The 20,025-nt window shown below is 27.5% G+C and overlaps 3 protein-coding genes across 3 annotated transcripts; 2 read left to right on the top strand and 1 right to left on the bottom strand.

The window, feature by feature from the left end:
• Positions 1 to 12,198: 12,198 nt before the first annotated feature.
• Positions 12,199 to 16,262, top strand: LOC130014642 (uncharacterized). The gene is made up of 10 exons (XM_056106338.1): positions 12,199 to 12,583; positions 12,924 to 13,769; positions 13,868 to 14,227; positions 14,338 to 14,496; positions 14,595 to 15,350; positions 15,419 to 15,532; positions 15,637 to 15,661; positions 15,767 to 15,902; positions 15,983 to 16,129; positions 16,235 to 16,262. The coding sequence occupies exons 1-10, from the start codon at positions 12,329 to 12,331 to the stop codon at positions 16,260 to 16,262; spliced, it is 2,826 nt and encodes a 941-aa protein (XP_055962313.1). The 5' UTR covers positions 12,199 to 12,328.
• Positions 16,163 to 17,129, top strand: LOC126687636 (uncharacterized). Its single transcript, XM_050382192.2, has 2 exons — positions 16,163 to 16,752; positions 16,871 to 17,129. The coding sequence occupies exons 1-2, from the start codon at positions 16,415 to 16,417 to the stop codon at positions 17,058 to 17,060; spliced, it is 528 nt and encodes a 175-aa protein (XP_050238149.2). The 5' UTR covers positions 16,163 to 16,414; the 3' UTR covers positions 17,061 to 17,129.
• Positions 17,130 to 17,712: 583 nt separating this feature from the next.
• On the bottom strand, positions 17,713 to 20,025 carry LOC126653675 (uncharacterized). Its single transcript, XM_050347616.2, has 2 exons — positions 18,238 to 20,025; positions 17,713 to 18,144 (listed from the first exon to the last, which is right to left on the bottom strand). The coding sequence occupies exons 1-2, from the start codon at positions 20,023 to 20,025 to the stop codon at positions 17,713 to 17,715; spliced, it is 2,220 nt and encodes a 739-aa protein (XP_050203573.2).

The raw sequence follows: 20,025 nt of genomic DNA, 5'->3' as shown, positions 1-20,025 counted from the left end.
TAACTGTCTTTTTAAAATACCGGAACAAAACATTTGTTTTGGCAAAATATTTTGTCACAAAAACAAATTTTTTTTTATTGACAAATAAATTTGACGCAATAAACAGTAGTAGAAAGAGTGTTTTTCGAGTTATTCTTTAACATATTTTCTGCAATTCCTTTTTCATTCTCTATTTTGTGTTTATTTGACATCAGGTTCATATACAGTCGTTATACCTGTAGTTTTAAAATACGGAAACAAAACATTTGTTTTGGCAAAATACTTTGTCACAAAAACATATTTACTTTTTTTTAGTGACGACAAAATTTGACACAATATTAATTTATTACAATATCATTTATTGGCAAAATACTTTGTCACAATAAACGTAATTAATTTTTATAATGACAAAATATATCTAATTGCTGCAAAATAAAATTTGTCACCACTTTTTTAAATATTATGATAAAATTTATTTTGTCATAGTAAAAATATTTTAAATTACGGCGACAAAACATGTTTTTGTCAAAATAGTCAGTCACAATAAACATAATTAATTTTTATAGTGATAAAAATGGTTGACACAATATGTATTTGTCACAATATTATTTCATTGAACTTTCATTGTGACAAAATATTGCTTTTTGTCACAACTAACCTATTTATTATGACAAAATATAGTTTGTCACATATGTTTTTGTCACAAGAAGCCAAATTTTTTGTAGTGATAGAATAGACAAAAAAAACTAACCCATTTTAAGATTTTTGAACTTTACTTTTTAAGTTTATCTAATCTCTAAATTTCTATTCAATCTTATCCGGTCTCTGAAATTTACATTTTTAGTTCATATGGTTCCTGAACTTCCACTTGGTTTTATCTGGTCCTTATACATTGATTTTTTCGCTTCCCCGGGTTTCAAACGGATGAAAGTTCAGGCACTAGATAAATTAAAAAATTTAAAGTTGAAGGACCAAATAAGTTCAAATGGAGATTTAAGAACCAGATAAATTAAAAATTTAAAGTTTAAGAACCAGATAAAACTAAATGAAAGTTTAAAGACTTGATAAACTAAAAACGCAAAGTTAAGGGACCTCAAAACTAAAAACACATAATTGAGGGACCTTGAATGGTTTAGTCCACAAAAAAATAACATAAAACACCTATGGCTCTATTGGGACTTCCACTCAATTTTATTTTATGTAAATTTATATGCATAATAATATAGCCATGAATAGTAATAGTTACTTTTTTGTCGAAGGCTAAAATTTATAATGAGAATGAAAATTATATAAATGAATGGCTTTTCAACAAATTGAAAAAATTATTCTAAAATAAAAATGAGTTGTTAATACATTTATCGAATAGGCTTTTTTAGCCATCAAAAAGTTAACCAAATACATAAATGGTTCAAATTGAAACTACAATCTTGAACCATTTAATTCTTAAAACTTCAAACTTTTCAAATCGCGTCTTCAATATAACTTCATAAGTTATCTAATAAAACAAGAACAACCATAATATAAACATCCTTAAAATAATCCAAAAGTAAAAAAAAAATAAAGACTTTTATTTTTAAGTTTGAGATATTAATCCGAGCAAGAAATTTTTTTAACCGGGTTGGAAATCCTTCAAACTAAAATAAAAAAAATAAAATAAAATTCTATCAATAGATTTGAGAAAAAACCACTACATAAATGTAGGAGTAGTTTTTCGGTCACCAAAACCACTTCCTCTAATTTAGGATTCTTCATCTAAGAGTGTCCTCCATGTATAGAGTTTTATTAGAAAAAAAAGATAAAAATTGAGAGGACGGAAAAGGTGGTTTTCCGGCAAAAAAAGCCAAAACCACCTCCTCAAAACTATAAATTTGGCTTTATGCTGTTAGAGAGAGAGAATGATTTATTTTTAGAGAGAAACAAAAACTCGGTGAAGAATTCAATTCTCCAAACAGTAATAGTTACAAAAGGAAGGGGGGAAAATTAGAACATAAAAGCAATTTATTTTACATACCTAGAGTCCAGAGATGAATAATTTAAAAGATGACATACAATTATACTTATATTATAATACTATACATTAAAACTGAAGAAAAACGACATCATATACAAACGGCACAAATCACGGATTAAAACGCAGTGATGGAAGTGTAAAATAATAGAACGACAGCATGCAATCAACAAAGATATAAACCTTTTAGCTTTAGGCATATCAAATCTCGCCTAATAAAGTCAAAAAGAATGACAAAGTAACTATTTAGCCCTTCATTCCACTTGCAGGTCATGATTAGCATACAACTAGGTTTAGAAAAAATAGAAAGTGAAATAAAATTGGTTTTAAAAATAAATAAATAAAAAATTATTTAATATTGGTATTTACAATTATTTTTTAAACTATAATGGAATTTAAATTTATTTTTATTTGTTTATTAGTCAGCTGACTTTCCTTTTCTTTTTATATAATTTTAATCATTATTTCATCATTTTTATATCTTTTAATCATATATATTTTTAATTTTAAGTGATTAAAATATTATTGTTTAATAGCTAAATTCTTATATATATTATGTTATATATATGTTATTCGGCAGTAAAGCCTAGCCCAAGTGGCTAAGGCTTTTCTGTGTATCTTTAAAGTCCTAATTTCGAATTTTAGTATGACCAATAGTTTAAAGTCATTTAAATTCCGAAAGTTTAACTATTAAATACTAACCACTAACTATTACCGTAATGTATATTCTATCTCTGCAAAAAAAAAAATTATTTACATAGATAAAGAGTCGTAAGCTATCTTTGATAATAAAAAAATAACAATATTTTATTATATTATTAAATATGTTAAAATTATAAATAATTAAATTATATTATTGTTGATATTTTAATAATATAACAAAATATTAGTCCATCCGTTTCAAAATAATAGTATCGTTTTCCATTTTCATTTGTCTTAAAATTCTTGGCCTATTTATTTTTTCTTGCATTACCTTAATTTATGTGAATATTTTTCTTTCAATAGTGTAAAGCGAAATACTTTTAAAAAAAATCTCATTTCATTAAATAAAATACATAAAAAAAATCATTTGTTAACTTTTTAACCATCAAAATAACTATAAATTATTGATTTAGATAATTATTAAAGATTCTTATACTTTTCGATCCTCATTTAATATTTTTATGTTTTTTATATAGAATTTCACTTAATAATAATTAGGCTAATAATTGACAAACGACACTATTATAACTATATATTTTAATAAGTGTTTTTAAAAATATGAGACTACTAACTATATTCATAGATAAAATGATGGACAAAATTTATAATAAAAATTAATCCATTAAATTGACAATTTTATATAAAGTCAGATTTACATCAATAATTAAACAAATTAAACAAATCAATAAATTTAACTAAAAATAAATTAATAAGCAATAGCTCAAAAGAAAATTAATTTTATGTTTCAACAAAAAATAATTAAATTAGGTTGTGTATTATAATGAAAAGTTTTAGGCTAAATATGCTATTTAACTCTTCAAATATATTATTTTGTCCCATCACATCCTTTAATATTTAAAGATTGTTGAGCACGTTGGAAAAAGGGAGTCATATCAGAAACAAATAAAAGTTGAAAAAATAAATCGACAAAAAATAAAAATTTAAATATTCAATAGAAAAAAAAATATAGACAAAGAATGATGGAATAAAATGATAAAATTTACAAGTTAAAAAATTACATCAAGCCAAAATTTTATGATTTGTTTTTCTATGTTTTGTATACAACAAATTCAACAATTGTATTTATCTAATTAATTTAAAGGTCAATTTTATAAAAACCCACAATTTTTATACAAAATTTCATTTTAATCACAACCTTTAAAAAATTAGCATCTAAAGGCACGATCTTTTATTTTATTTCAAATCTATTACCAAAGTAGAATTTAGAAATTAATAAACTCAAATTATAAAAATAATATCTAAATTTAACAAATAAAATTATTATTAAATTTATAATAATTGTATAAATTTTAATATTCCGCTGCATAGCGCGGATAATATGCTAGTATACATTAAAATGAAACAAAAACGACATAATATTCCACACGACAGTAGCCAAAATGGTTAATATACAATACGACATTACCTGAAATCTTTGCATGGATAGACTAAATGATAAAAAAGTGCCAAAATGGTTAATATACAATGGATAGATTAAAGAGAAAATTACACCATTTACCAAAAAAAATGAAAATAATTATAAAACTACATGTTGACTTTTTTATTTACAAAAATATTAATAATATTTACAAAAGTACAAAAAAATAAAAAATAATATCAAACATACGGTATATACTGTGGGTATAATATCAGTATACTAATAAACTAACATTATATCAACATTATATTAACATTATACCAAAATTATACCGACATTATACATACTGAGATTTTATTAATATTAAATGAAAATTTATCAAAATTACATCAAATCGTATACTAAAAATTAAATTAATAATATACCAAAATTATACCAACAGTATATCAGAAGTGTACACATCAAAATATACTGAAATTTTATTATTATATCAACATTACACATCGCATACTAAATATTAACCTAACAATATACTAAAATTATACCAACAATATACAAATTCTCTAGTTCATTACCAACTATAGTGAAAAGTACATATAAAAAAAATATACATGTTATCAACTAGAAAATATATATAAAAATTTATAATCGATATACCGAAAATATACTGAAATTATACCAATAATAAACTAAATATTATTTTTAAATTATCTGATTTACAGTTTTAGTATTCTAAAATTATACCATAATTATACCGACATTATACAAATCGTACTTTTGTAATTAATTTTCATTTTTTGATATTTTTGTAATCAATTTTAAATCAGTCGTATTTTTGTAAATAAAAAAAATTTACAGGTACTTTTGTAAATATTTTTAAAATTTTGGGTATTTTTATCATCGTCCCTAGATTAAATGACAAAAAAGATAATTATTTTACTAAAACAACAAATTCACAGTTAAAGAAAATTCTACACGGAAACACGTGAAGAATGATTATGAAGACTTTTAGGGCTTTGTTACTCTTAAGTAAAACAAATAATATTGGATAATAACAACCTTAAGGATAAGTTTAGTTTAAAAAAAAAAATTAGGTGTCAATCTGCATGTAACAGTGTAGATGATAACGTGGCTTCATATTTATAAGGCAGAAGGTACAAAAAAACCTCTCGAATTTTTTTTAAAAGTACTGATCAGCCCTTTTACTTTATCTAAGCATAATTAAGCCCCCATATTTTTAAAATTAAATAATTAAACCCTTATTATTTTAAAATCGAACAAATAAACTCTTTTAATTTATTTTTGGAACACTTACCCCCTCAAATTTTTGGTAAATATTTTTAATATTAAAATTATTTTTGAATTTTTTTCCTATATGATTATGAGAGACATGTCAGCCATTAACGAGTGTTTCTAATGATGTTGAATGAAACGGTTATTTGTTCTATTTGAAAACATAAAGAACTTAATTATACTCCAAAAAAATAAAAGAGTTGATTTGTACTTTTGTAAAAATTACGAGAGTTTTTTTTGTACCTTTTGCCTATTTATAACTTTCTTCAAGAATTAGCATTTGTTATCACCGTTGTCCCGTTATTTTCTCTGTTTCTTAATATCGTCTCAAAAAAAAATCCTCACTTAGCTCTTAAAGGCGTACAACAAAATATTTATAAGTTGTTGATCTTATTTGTTAACAATTTCCAGTTCCTATTCGGCGAAGAGTACAGTTCATGATAATCTAGGTTAGTATTGATTTTTATACTTTGTTTACAAATTATGATAAAATTAATTTTTTTATATAGTATATTACATACTACTTATAATTCAGTGTAGAGATTTTTATTATTTTAACAAACTAATTTTTTAATTTAAGAGTAACATTATAACATGTTTACTCTATAGAATTATTTAAATTTAGAGCTTCTAACTTACTAAAAAAAGGTTCGAAAATAACAAACACCAATTTGATTTCTAATTTAGTTTAAAAAAAATAAAGTGAAATACCTTACAGCCTCTATCTTGATTAATTGTATATTGTTAGAGTGAAATAAAATAAATACTTCAAAAAAATTAGTTTATGTTATTTTAAGTATTTATTTTATAATTTATATTGGTATATAATAACCAACGAGCCGTAGCTCAAATGGTATAAGCGCTGGACAGTAAATTGTCAAGGTCGTGGGTTCTATTCCTCCCACAAGCGCTCCCCCTCCCCCAATTATCAAAAAAAATATTGGTATATAATATAAATAGATTACAATTAATAGCACCAATTATCCATATTTAATGTGATTAAAAAAATATCAGTTATTATTTTTTTAAAAAAATGATTGCTATGATTTTAGAATATTTGAAAATGATTATCTTAAGGTTTTCTACTTTATTTATGTATATTAAGAGTTACATTTACAAAATTAATTTACGATGTTTAAGTTCATATAGAATTTATATTGACAAATAGTAATAATGATATATGTATATCTTAATCTTCAAAATATAATTGTTAATTTATAATTTTAGTACAACTCATATTATAAATATCGATCTTTTTATCATCTATATCATCTATACAAAAGAAAATGTACAAAACAACATAGAAATATTTATATTTTATATTTATATTATATATATTTTAAGAGAATAGTAGTTAACTTTTTAAAACAAACTTTGATCTTCAAAATATATTTGTTAATTCATAATTTTAGTACAACTTATATTATAAATATCTATTTTTTTACCATCTATACAAAACAAAATGTGCAAAACAAAATAGAAATGTTTATATTTTATATTTATATTATATATATTCTAATAAAATAGTAGTTAACTTTTTAAAATTTGTTTAGATTCACAAAAAAACATTAGATTTAGTGCATAGAATGTTAAATTTTTCCAATTAGTTAAAATAATTTTATTATTATTTATTATAGATTGTTGCACCTGGTTACAGTAGAAAACTTTGTAATTGAAAGCATTAAGAGGTAAGTTTCATTAACATTTGCATTCAATTTTTTTCTTCATGAATGTAATAATAAATATATGTAAAATAAACAGTTAATGAAACTTATGTGCACATAGTTCAATAGATATACAGAAAAACTAAAATGAAATATTAAACAGCAAAACAATTTGATTTCTCCAGTTTCAAGTTCCTATTCACAAAAATAATAGTTTTTTGATGGTGAAATTTTAGAATTAATTAATTTCTTTTATAGCAGAATATTATTTATTATGTTGCATTATATTACACATATATTTTTACAAATTTTAGAAACAAATATAATAATAAGATTAATTATAATGATAATGATACATGTTAATTTTAGTACTAAAATAGAAATGACATCTATAAATTTAGACAACTCTCATACTATAAGTATCCACATTTTCATAACATATCTAATTAACGATGTACAAAATTTTAGCAATTTTGATTAAGCAAATTAAACTAATAAATATAAATTAACTGCATCTTAAATTATACAAAACAAATTACAATTAAAAAACAAATCATATTAAATCATAAAAAAATTATATAACTCTAATTATATTAATTAAATTTCATTTAAATTATTTCATATAATTTAGATTACGTTTATATAATATGTATTAATTTTTTTAATTGAATGTATATAGGTCGAGATAGTTTCAACTATACGAACTCCTATTTGCATGCATACCCCCCAACAACGGACTCGGGTAAAAGATATGATGAAAACGTTGAATAGAATGCGTATGCCTATTAATAAAAAAATTGAACTTCATATTATCGAAGTTGATAAATATAAAACTTTTTTGATGTAATATATACATACACTTAAATACCATACAATAAAGATCCGCAGCGTAGCGCGGGTGGTGTGCTAGTTATACATTAAAGATAAGGAACAAACGACATGAAAGTATAAACGCCAACAGTAAAACGTATTAATGGTTGCCGTATCTTGAACAATAAACAAAATAAATGAAACGACAAGTGGGTTAAGCCTTTGTAGTGTGTGCATATGCATCAGACTTTTCCTCTTGGGAAAATCACGCTTTTACCTAAAATTAAAAGATAATAGGGTTCTATACCTCAACACGAAAAAGATGACAAAATTACATCACATATTTCTTAAATTTATGTTTTTACTCCATGTGTCAAAAAGTTAACAATTCTACTCTAACATATAAAACACGTGACCTGTCAGCCTTTTCTCTTTTTGTCTCTCTTTTTTTCTTTACACTTTTCTCCTATTTCTTTCTTATCTCTCTTAATTTCTCTTACTTCTTCTCTTTTTTTTTCTTCTCTGTACCTTTTTCTCTTTCACTTCTCTTATTTTAAATAATATCACCTTTAACCTTACTTCTTAAAAATTACAAATTATTCTGAATTTATTATTTTAAATCTCGTAATCTGATATTTTTCTTTTATTTCAGACCTGAATTTTAAAATTAGCAATAAAAAATTATACATCAAAATGTAGTTTTCTATAAAAATAGATATTCTTAACGATTTATGTTAATTTCAGCTTCTAATTAATTATAAATAATTATTTTAATTTCAGATTTAAAAATCTACAAAAAAATGAATTATAAAGAAACAATTTTTTTTATAATTTTACTATGCAATTTACGAACTTTATCGTAAAAGTATCATTATATTGTCATAAATTTTGCATAACTTTTAACATAGTTTATACATAATTAGATTACATTTTCATAACAGCATCATGATGTTATCACAATGTTATCATAATAACATTATCATCTCGGTAACATTAGCGTCTGATTATCATCTCGGTAACATTAGCGTCTGATTATCATCAATGTATCATATTACATTGTCATCTTATTATCATGTCATTATCAGTATCATATGTAGCATATGATAATGTGATGATACTGCTGGATAATATTAGACAAAATCACAGTATCACATTATCATATGATTATCACAGTATTACATTATCATATGATTATCACAGTTTCACCTTATCATGTGATTATCAATCTATCATATTGCATTGTCATCTTATTATCATGTCATTATTAGTACCGTGTGTAGCAGATTATTATATGATAATATTATGATAACCTTATCATACTATTATAATAACGCTAGCATGATATCACAACGTTATCATAATATACTTTATTATAACAATATCATAAAATATTATCATGACGTACTTTATATATCATAACATTATCATACTATTATCATAACCTTATCAAAATATACTTTATCATAACAGTATCATAAAATATTATCATAACATTATCATGACGTACTTTGTCATAACTATATCGTAACCTTTTATCATAAAATTATCATACTATTATAATAACATTATCACAATATACTTTATCATAACAATATCAAAAAAATATTATCATAACATTATCATAACGTACTTTATCATAACTATATTTAGCAGAAAATTGTTTTTTTAGCAGAAAAATCGTTTTTTTTTGCAGAAAATCGTTTTTTTTCATCATAAAATCGTTTTAATGCAGATTTTCAGATCTTAAACTAAAAAAATTTAAAAACAATTTTTTTAGATCTGAGAGTTAAAATAAATCGTAATAATCACCACGAGTTAAGAAAAAAATCACTAAAATATGTAAGAACGGCGGAGTGAAGACGAAACGAAGGCGGGGCGAAGGCGGAGCAATGGCGGAGTAATGGCGGATCGTCGAAAGGAACGGCGGCCGCGTGATGAAGAAGAAAAAAATAAATGAAGAAGAAGAAGAAGAAAATGGAGAAGAAGAAAAAATGGAGGAGAAGGAGAGAGAGAGAGAGAGAGATAGAATCTGAAAAAAAAAGGGAGATACATGTGAGAGTAAAAATAAAATGCTTGGAGTAAAAAAATAATAGAAAATAAGTATTATTATAATAAAAAAAGGCTTTAGAGTAAAAAAATAAAAGTGTTAAAAAGTTGAGGTATTTTCTCTATCTTTTACTTGTTGAGGTATGATTTACTATTATTTTAAAAAATAGAGTGTTTTCCCTAATTTTCTCTTTCCTCTTCCGCCCAATAAGCCAAATAAAATGAAAAGTAACACGTTTACTTCTAAAAAGTTTTGAAAAATATACTTTGATCCTTAAAGATTATTTTTAGTGTTTAATTATTTTTGAAAAATTAAATTAATTTGATTAGATAATGAAATCTTAATATATTATTATATACATGTCTTTTGTTATTAACGTATAATAAATTAATAAGTTCAAATAATATATTCAGTATGGGGATAAAAAGAAATTACAATAATAAATTTAAAATTATGAAATATTTCATATTATATTTTGAATTTTATGAAGATATTTATTATATATAGGTCTAATGTCTTAAAAGAACCCGACCTTTTATCCCCTTTTCAATCATACCCTGACGTTGAAAATTTGTCAATTTTACCCTATTTTGCATTTTTGTGTTTCAATTGTACCCTGAAAAATTAAATTAACGTCTTTTGCGTTTGGAAATTTTTTTAAAACATTCTCCATATCTCGCATATATTGATTGTATATTTTTAAAATTTATTTAAATTTAGTTAAATTAATTAAGAATTTAAATTAGTGTTAATCTGATTATGGTTTTTAGTTAGTTTTTAAAAATAAAAGGACTTATTTGTACTTTTTTGAATAAAAAAGAATTTAATTTCATGTTTAGACTTAATTAATTGAATGATTTCATCATTTAAGTAAACAAATTAACAAAAATTAAAATATTGGGGTACAATTGAAAACGAAAAATTCAAAAGTGGGTAAAATTGACAAATATTCAACGTCGGGGTGGAATTGAAAAAAAGTTGAAAGGTGAGGGTTTTTTGAGTGATTAGGCCTTATATATATACATACTTAATACTTTTATGTGTTTACTAAATTTTAACATACATACTATATAAAAATAAAATAAAAACTTCACATATGTAAAGGAAAAAATAATAGAACGAATTCCTAATATGGAGCTTTCATACTGTAATTTTTGTAGTTTCCTTTTAATCAAAATATGCTTTGTTGTTTGGAAGTTTTTTTCCTTCCGTGATTTTTTTTATCATCGTTTAATAATTAAAAAAATTAAAACTCAAAAAAATTAAATAGATATAACCATTAAATTTAAAAAGAGATCATTATTTTCAAAATAATTAGATGCAATCATTCTATAATAAAAAGTTATTAATTTATATATATGAAGAGAAAAAAATGTATATAGTACAATTAAAATATACATATATGTTTTCATTAGTGACCAAACAAATTAAATAATAAGATAAATGTTTTTCTGCATAGTAGTTTAAAAGCATATTACAAAATTTTTAACATTATTATATAAATATTAATTAAATTATTAAATAATAAAAAATAATATATTTTGTATCCAAAAATACAGTCAACTTCTAAATATTTAATAAATAAATTAATGTATTATTTAATTTTTTTTTGAATCTAATAATATATTATTTACAAATTTTATTTCCAATTATTATCATTATAAAATTATTTTAAATCGTATCATTTAAATTTAAATCAACGATAATTTTAAATTAATTTTGTTATTCTAAATTATTTTATTATTTGGCATTCAATTTTTTGTTGATGTTATTTTTTTTAATGCAAGTAGGAAATACTTATTAAGATACACTATTATATTTTAATAAAATTATACAACTTCTAAAATTAATATCGTGTAATAAAAAAATTGAAATGTTTATGAATTTTTCTTACTTTACATTAATTTAATTTTAATTTTTTGATTAATAATAAAAAAATAAGCCAAAGCGAACGCTTGACTATTTTACTAGTTATACATTAAAGTTAAGAGAAAACGATATCATGTACAAACGGCAAAGAAAATGAAAGCAAATGAGATAGAATGGACAACTTAAAAATTTGAAACGATTGTAAATGACATGAAAGTGAGCCACAAAGCCAAAGCATCTTTCTTTTTGAGAAAATGTCACCATATACCCCAAAATCTGAAAAGTTTATGTTAGTGACCCAACATAATATTTTTAGCAAAAATCCCTCTTTTTTAATTTTCTATTTTCAGCTCTACCCCTTTTTTAGGCAAGTTACTTAAATAACCCTGTCTATAGTAGCTGCTTTACAATTGCTATAGTGTACTTCATACACTCAATTTTTCCCCCCACTTTCTCTTCTCCTCTACGTTTTTTCCCTCACTTCCTCCATTACTCCATTTTCTCACTATCTTCTCTTTCCCATTATCTGCGAAAATCACTCAGCACAAACCTCTGTTTTTGTTATTAAATCATTATCAATGGCTCATACACGTTCTTCAAAACCGATTCCTAAAAAAGCTCTGAATATGAAACCGAAGAAAGCGGTTTCTAAGAAGAAGAAGGGCGAATCAAGCAATGTGAAGGATAAAGTTCAGCAAGAATCTGTCTCTGGTGAAGGAGTAATCCGACAATCTCCTCCTTCTCTCAAAAAGAGACATGCAACCGAAATTACTAAGCCAAAGAAGAAGCAAAAAGTGATTTCAATCTCTGAACCAAAACGGCGAAGTCCTAAGGTACTGTTCTTGATTTTATTTTCAATTTTTAGGTTTTCGATTTTGTTAATTTTATGATGTTTGTTTATTTACTGATTATATGTTTGTATGTGTGATTCTATTTGATCCTTATTTGTTTCATTTTGTCATTCATTGATTTTCCCCTGATCTGGTTCAATTTAGGTTCTAATACTTAGTTTGTTTTGTTAAATTGCTTCATTCTATGTTTTAATTCTTTGTTATTGTCATTAGAATTGTTTGTGTTGTATTTTAGATTTCAATATGTAGTCCACTTTTAGGTCATATTTTGTTCATTTTTGGTTTTTATGGTGTCTGACAGTTTTATTATTTATTTTTATAGCTGTGGCAGTTAAAGCTCTTACGTGAAGATCGACTTCATTCGAAAATCGATACTTGTATGTCCTACGATACTATTTCTGAAATACAATCAACTTTGAGTCCTTTTGAGTTAGAGTTGTTTAGGAAGTCTTGTTTCGGTTATTTTCTCGATATTCCTAAGATTATGGTTCAAAACCAGATTATTCATTGTTTGTTGTTGAGGGAAGTCGAGCAATATAACAAGTCTGAGATGTGGTTTGAGGTCGGGGGTCATAGGCTGAAATTCGGTATTGAGGAGTTTGCCTTAGTGTCGGGTTTAAAATGTCACGGGAATGTCAGTAAATATGGTTACCCGACGGTGTCTAATGGAATTTTGGACAAGTATTTTGGCGGTTCGCAGTCTATTTCTAAGCAAACTCTTCGAGATATTTTTAGGTCTAAGCGTTGGGATTGTCCGGAAGATGGTTTCAAGCTTGCTTTTATGCATTTTTTGCATAACTTTTTGTTAGCTTCCCCTAAAACTGCTCGTATTCCTCTAAAAGATTTTGATGTTGTTGATTCCGATGACTTGAATGACTACCCGTGGGGTGTTGATGTTTTTAAATATACTTTTGATTCTTTGTCCACTAAGGCTGTTTTTGGTTCGGGTAGTCTTAGGGAATCTAAACACATCTACAAATACTGTCTTCAAGGTTGTCCTCTTGTGTTTCTTTGTTGGTTTTATGAATGTTGTCCGAAGGTGCAAAATTCCTTTGTTCAGTTGGTCAATGAAGCTGCCATTCCTCGCATTTTGAAGTGGCAAGCTTTCTTTTTTCCTTTTTACATCCCAGTTGATAGAGATCTTTTTGATGAAGTTTATTCTGAGAAGGTTTGTCTCTATTTTCATTAATTTTCTGTTTAACTTTTTTATTAATCTGTGGTCATAAATGGTTAATATTAGGTTCATATTTGGTTTTAATGCTTCAGGTGAATCTGCGGTCCATTGTTCCAACATCTGCTGAATGGGAAACCCTTCCTTTAGGTGACTTTTTCAAAAGTTTCAAAAGGAAGGGGAAGTCTAGTGATGGTTCTGGATCTAGCAAAGAGGTTGGTGCTAAAGATGGCTATTTTCCGGCATTACTTGTTACAGATGATTTGGATGAAAGGAATAAATCTAATGATTTAGGCGCTATAGAAGAGAAGTTCCAACTCATTTTTACTGGTCAGAAGAAAATCCAGTCTGAAATTTCTGAGTTTAAACGCCTTATTAGTAGTCAAGTTTCCGAAGTGTTAAGCGTTGTGAAACGGTTGTGTTTAAAGATTAATTTAGATGTTGCTTCTGAAAAGGTAATGTATTTTCATTCAATTTATAATTTTCTTTTTATGTTTTCTGTTTGTTTTAAGGAATAATTTTATTAATCATTGTTCATTCATTTATAATTCTTATTTCTATCTAGGTTGATGGTTTGTCCACTTCGAAGAAAGATGCTACCTCCTCTCGTGACGATAACGGTAGTGATAGTGATGAGACGTACGTTGCTGGTAAAAAGCCTGTCTCTAAAGATCCTACCGACTTAGCTAAGTCTTCTTCTGACGATTCTGAGCCTATTTTGAAGGTTTAGCTATATTCAAGTTTGTGTTATTTCAGTTTATGTTTTTTGAACTGAATGTTAACTATATATGAACTAAATATGAACCATGTTTTGTTTATCAGGTTGTCAGCAAAAACCAGCAACAATCTTCGAGCATGCATATTTCTGGGTCTGTAAAAGAACAAAAAATAGATTTTGCTGCTGAGGATAATCCTAAAAAAGATAGCTTTAATGCTAGCTTTATTGGAGTTGAGCAAGGCGTTGAGGATTCTGTCAGCCGATCAAATTTTACACCGGAGAAAGAATATGCTAACAAGTTTGTGTCTGTAAATGCAAATACTGAGGATAAGCGCTCCGATGATATGCCATTGAGCGAAAAAGCTGCAAATGAATATGCGGCTGATGAGAAGGCTGCTAATGAAGTTTCAGTTGACGTTGATTGCGATGGTTCTTCATCGGACGCCACAATTTCAGACAAGGCTGGTGAATTTTCAAGTGCCTATATTGAGAATACTGCAACTTATGGTATCGCGGATTCCGTAAATGCAAACATTGAGGATAAGCGCTCCGATGACAAGACATTGAATGAAAAAACTGCAAATGAAGATGCCGCTGATGTGAAGGCTGCTAATGAAGGGGCTATCGATGGGGATGGCGATGGTTTTTTTTTGGAGGCCACGATTTCGGAGAAGATTGATCGTAAAGTTGATGACATTGAACCTGCCAATATTGAGAATGCTGCAACTGATGGTGTTGCTGATTGTGCAAATTTTGTTTTTCCTACGGATGTTGGGACATCTACTGGCATCGATATGCTCGCTAATATTGTTACACAAAAAAAATTGAATTCTGTTGTTGGAGCTTCTGTTTCTAATGAGGTATATTTTCTAATTTGTTATTTTTTTTCAATTTTTTTCTGTTATTTATCACTTATTCAATTTGACAGGTTCCTGTCCGACCTCTATCTATAATTGATTCCCCAACTTGGAATATATCTGCTGAGGTTTTTGATCAAACGCTTGAAAATGCGATGGCTTCTTTGGCTGAAAGGCAGTCACAGGTTAAAACTAAACATTACTGTTTTTCCAAGTATTAGTATGGTATACATTTAGTACATATTTAGTTCATATCAGGTTACTAAAACTCTTTTTAATGCTTTTGTAGGTTTCTTATGCAGATTTTAATTTTGGTACTTATTCTCTATACCCTTCTCTTCTGATGATTTATTATCAATTGCTTTATTCAATTTAGTTAACACTTAATTGGTTTCCTATTATGTTTTTGCTTTCTTTAGGTTGTATTGTACCGAAGGACAGTGTCGGTAGTGTTTGTATTTGTCCTTTTGATGAAAATAGTAATATGTTTTCTCATGTGAGTAAACACAAGGCTTTCTTGAAATGGATTGAAGAAGGACATGTTAAGAGTTTCAAGTTAGTATCATAATATATGTTACTTTAATTTTTTGTTTTATTATTTATACTTATGTAATTTTGTGTGTGTATGTTTTTAGGAAGAAAATTTACGACGAAGCGCATGTTTCATTGAGTCCTCGCCTTCGTCTTGGTGTCGCTGAAATTGAAAAGAAAATTTGGTTTTATAATCTTTATAAGCCTAGTCAGCCAATTGACAGCAGTGTATGTGTTTTCGATTTTTTCGCGTTTGTTTTTCCGTTTTTAAAATTATTAATTATATATATGCCAGTTACAATAACCACATATGAACCTTATGTCAACTTAAGTTTCTGCATCTTGTTTCTTTTCAGCATGTTGATATACTGTTTTACTACCTAAGGAAAAAGGTGAAATTAGGACATGCTGTGAGCACTAGAATCACAACCACAGATAATCGGTTCGATCAACTAATTCAAGAGGTTTATAATCAATATCTGAAAAAGAGAGACAAGAATGTTGTATCTTCTAAGAGCTCAGTTGCCAAACACATTATGGGTGGTTCCATGAGATGTAATACAAAATGGTCTGAAGTCGATGATGTTTTGTTTCCAATCAATTGTGGGAAACAGTGGCACTGGATTCTTGCTCGTCTGAATATCAAGCAACGCTGTATTTATGTCTATAATTCGTTGAGATCAGCTCGACATGAGAGAGCGCTTCTTTTTTATGTTGATTGCTACAGCGAGCTGCTTCCCTTGTTTTTTGAAGCGATTGATCTGTTTTCCTCTCGCGATGATATAGACATTAACAGCGGTCCGTATGCAGGACTGACATCAGCCAATCCGATTCGAATCGAGCATGTGCCCGATCTTCCCGTTCAAACAGACCTGTAAGTTTATTGAGCTGTAATTTTTTTAATTGCTTATAACTTAATAATGTCTTAATATGAACTGCTTAGTAACTAAACTAATTATTTGGTTTTCTTATTTTTTTGTTTCTTTTTGTAGTGATTGTGGAGTTCATATGTTCTGTGCTGCCGAGGCTTTTGTGGCTGGCAAAGTTTTGGGTGGCGATTTTAATATTAAAGAACAACGGACTCGGCTTGCTTCCTCGTTTTACACATATGCAATGTGGAAAGACGAATATTCTGCCATAAGTGAAGACGAAGCTCCTCCAAAAATGAATAGGAATGATTAGTGTTTTTAAATTTCAGTTCTTTATTTGGATTTTGGAAATTTTATTTGGTTGAATGTTCCGTATTTTCATACGATGAAATTGTTTATCTTGTTTCTATTGTCTTACAGATTTGATGGTTTTTAATTCTATTTTTTTAAGCTTTTATTCCAATTGACCTTTATGGTTGTCTTATTTTTTATTATAGATATGAATAACTCTTATAATTGAAATGTATATGATGTCTATAAAACCAAAAATTAACCTTATTTGAACCTGATGTGAACCTATATCATTGAACTACTTTACTTTAATTTTTAATAAAATTTGTCTTACTTTGATATTTTATAGATACAATTGTGAGATTTAGTGTAATATACAAATTGAATCTTTTTTAAATGAAATATTTGGCAGACTATAAAACCAAAAATCTACCTTATATGAACCTGATGTGAACCTACATCAAATGAACTACTTTAATTCAATTTTAAATAAAATTTGTCTTGTTGCTCATTACAATCTTATATTACATTCCATATAGAGAGAATTTTGAGATTTAGTGTACTATAAGAATTTAATAACTGTTTTAAATTGAAATGTAAATTGATAGTCTTTAAAACTGAAAAACAACCTGATTTAAACCATATGTGAACCTCAAACAATACCACATACTGAACTATTTTTTCTTAGGCATACTCCTACAGGTCTTCACATTATGTCCATAAGCCTTACATCTGCTGCACCTGTTATGCCCTGTAGTTTCCACACGAGACTTGAATCTTTGCTTTTTAGGTCTTCCCGACTTTGTTCTTCCTTCTGGTGGATTGACAATCTTTTGTGCTACTTCTTCTGGCACATTCCAAAGACTCTTATCTGGCACCGGATAAACTGTTTCAGCATAAGCTTTGAGTATTGTTTCTTTTGTGTAATAAGTTGAACAAAATTTGTAAGGATCTTGATATAATTCTTTGAGTATAGCCATTGCATGTGGGCAAGGAACTTCATCAATCTGGAACCTTCTGCATGTGCAATTTCTTTCTTTGAGATCTACAATAAACTTTGTTGTATGCTGAAAGACTGATTTGACATTGTCATCAGAATTTGAAACCTGCATTTGCAGTCACCCATAGAAACCATAAACGAACCATATATTAACTACATATGAACTTTACTTATTGAATATTTTATAATCAAATCTTACCACTAATTTCAGAGAGAGAATGTAATTTTCATGCAATATGTCTTCTGCTCTTTTTGATAAGGCTGTGAATGTTTGTTTTGCCAAATTTCTGTTTGTAAAGCTCCAATCTTGCACCATTGTTCGTAGGTACTCAAGTAATGTAGTGATAGGGAGATCCTTACCTGCTTTGATTCTGGAATTCATTGATTCTGCTATGTTTGTTGTCAATATTTTGTGACGGTTATTCTCGCAATGTGACCTTGCCCATTTCTTGTATCCAACAGATTCTAGATATGGCTTTAAACCTTTACACATACTGTTAATTTGCTTCATGTAGATGTCAAATGCCTCAGTTGTATAAGCTTTTGCTGCTTTATAAAATGCTTCCCGAAGCTCTTTTGTCGACTTCTTGAAGTTCTTTTTGATATTGTTGAACAAATGAAATGTACATATGACATGAGCTGAATCTGGAAAAACAGAATTGGCTGCATTCTTGATGCTTTCGTGTCTATCAGATACTATACACATGTCGATTCTCACTCCAAAGGCATCTCTAATCCTCTTCATAAACCATTCCCATGATTCATCGTTTTCAGAGTCAACTACGCAAAATGCTAAAGGAAATATCTTACCGTTTCCGTCTTGTGCACATGCCGTTAAAAGTGTTCCTCCATATGCTGAAGTAAGGAATGTGCCATCAACTGCAAATACGGGAATGCAAAATTTCCATCCTCTTATTGACGCATTTAATGCCATAAAAACATAAAGCATACTATTGTCGTCTTTTACTTCTAATCTAGTGTAAGAACCCGGATTGCTAACCTCTAGCATATATAAGTAGCTAGGTATCAATGAAAAGGATTCGTCAGCTCTCCCTCTAACTTTATCCAGAGCTACTGCCTTTGACCTATAAGCTTTCGAGTACGACATTTTAATTCCATAGTCATCCTTCATGTCTCTTTGAATATCAGCAGGTTTATAAACAGTCTTGAGGTTTATGAATTTGGACTTAATAAACTCTCCAATTACACCTGATGTTGCTTGTCTTTGATCCGATGTTCTCACAACCATTGAGCAACTATGGTTGATATTGAGTTTCCGAATGATAAAAATCTCTGTTTTTCCTTGTTTTGAAGCATTAAGTTTCCATGTACAATCTGTATCCAAACAGCTCAAGAAATACTGTCTTTCACATGATCTACATACTTTGAATTGGAAATGGTTGTTGATTGCATAAGAGCTTAAAACTGACTTCAGAACCTCTTTGTTTATGTAGGACTGCCCCTCTTTGATCTCCTTATGTCTTGGGTCAGTTATGACATGTTCATGTCTAAAGCTACTCTCGGCTTCATTTTCATCATCATTGAAATTGTTTGACATGAACTTTGCATACTGTATCACATCAGATATATCTTCCCTTTCTTTTTCAGCTGTTGATTCAATCTCATGCGCTGATTTTGCTGCACTTGCTGACTGTTGTGCGGAATGGATATCCGCATTCGACACATTGAAGGTTGTTTCAAAGAATGCTAATTCCTTTCCGGACGACTCGAATGAAATGCATAAGGGGTACATCATGCAATCCGCTGTGTTTTTTTTTAGTTCCAAGTAGAATGATAAGCTCACGTTGTCAGTAATCTTCATTGGTGGGTAATTTGATTTCACTTGATATTTGATATCCAAACAGGTTGACATATGGTTCATATTCAGTTGTTGTGACAATATTTGTAGAAATTCTGTATAATCACTCTCCTTTCTTACCAACATTCCCATTGCTTCAAAGTTTTTTACTCCATGTTTTGGTTCCAT

The sequence above is a fragment of the Mercurialis annua genome, linkage group LG6, assembly GCF_937616625.2.
Source record: "Mercurialis annua linkage group LG6, ddMerAnnu1.2, whole genome shotgun sequence".
Lineage (NCBI taxonomy): Eukaryota > Viridiplantae > Streptophyta > Magnoliopsida > Malpighiales > Euphorbiaceae > Mercurialis > Mercurialis annua.
The sequence above is the reverse complement of the archived record's forward strand: the minus strand, read 5'-3'. Positions and strand labels throughout refer to the sequence as shown.

What these genes read in the sequence shown, in the direction of transcription:
- LOC126687636 (XM_050382192.2), top strand. Translation starts at nt 16,415, where the DNA reads ATGGGTGGTTCCATGAGATGTAATACAAAATGGTCTGAAGTCGATGAT. An exon ending in CTTCCCGTTCAAACAGACCT is followed by an intron (nt 16,753 to 16,870) that starts GTAAGTTTATTG and finishes TTCTTTTTGTAG; the next exon opens with TGATTGTGGAGTTCATATGT.
- LOC130014642 (XM_056106338.1), top strand. Translation starts at nt 12,329, where the DNA reads ATGGCTCATACACGTTCTTCAAAACCGATTCCTAAAAAAGCTCTGAAT. An exon ending in ATGAAGTTTATTCTGAGAAG is followed by an intron (nt 13,770 to 13,867) that starts GTTTGTCTCTAT and finishes TTAATGCTTCAG; the next exon opens with GTGAATCTGCGGTCCATTGT. An exon ending in GGACATGTTAAGAGTTTCAA is followed by an intron (nt 15,903 to 15,982) that starts GTTAGTATCATA and finishes GTATGTTTTTAG; the next exon opens with GAAGAAAATTTACGACGAAG.
- LOC126653675 (XM_050347616.2), bottom strand. Translation starts at nt 20,025, where the DNA reads ATGGAACCAAAACATGGAGTAAAAAACTTTGAAGCAATGGGAATGTTG. An exon ending in TTCTCTCTCTGAAATTAGTG is followed by an intron (nt 18,145 to 18,237) that starts GTAAGATTTGAT and finishes CTGCAAATGCAG; the next exon opens with GTTTCAAATTCTGATGACAA.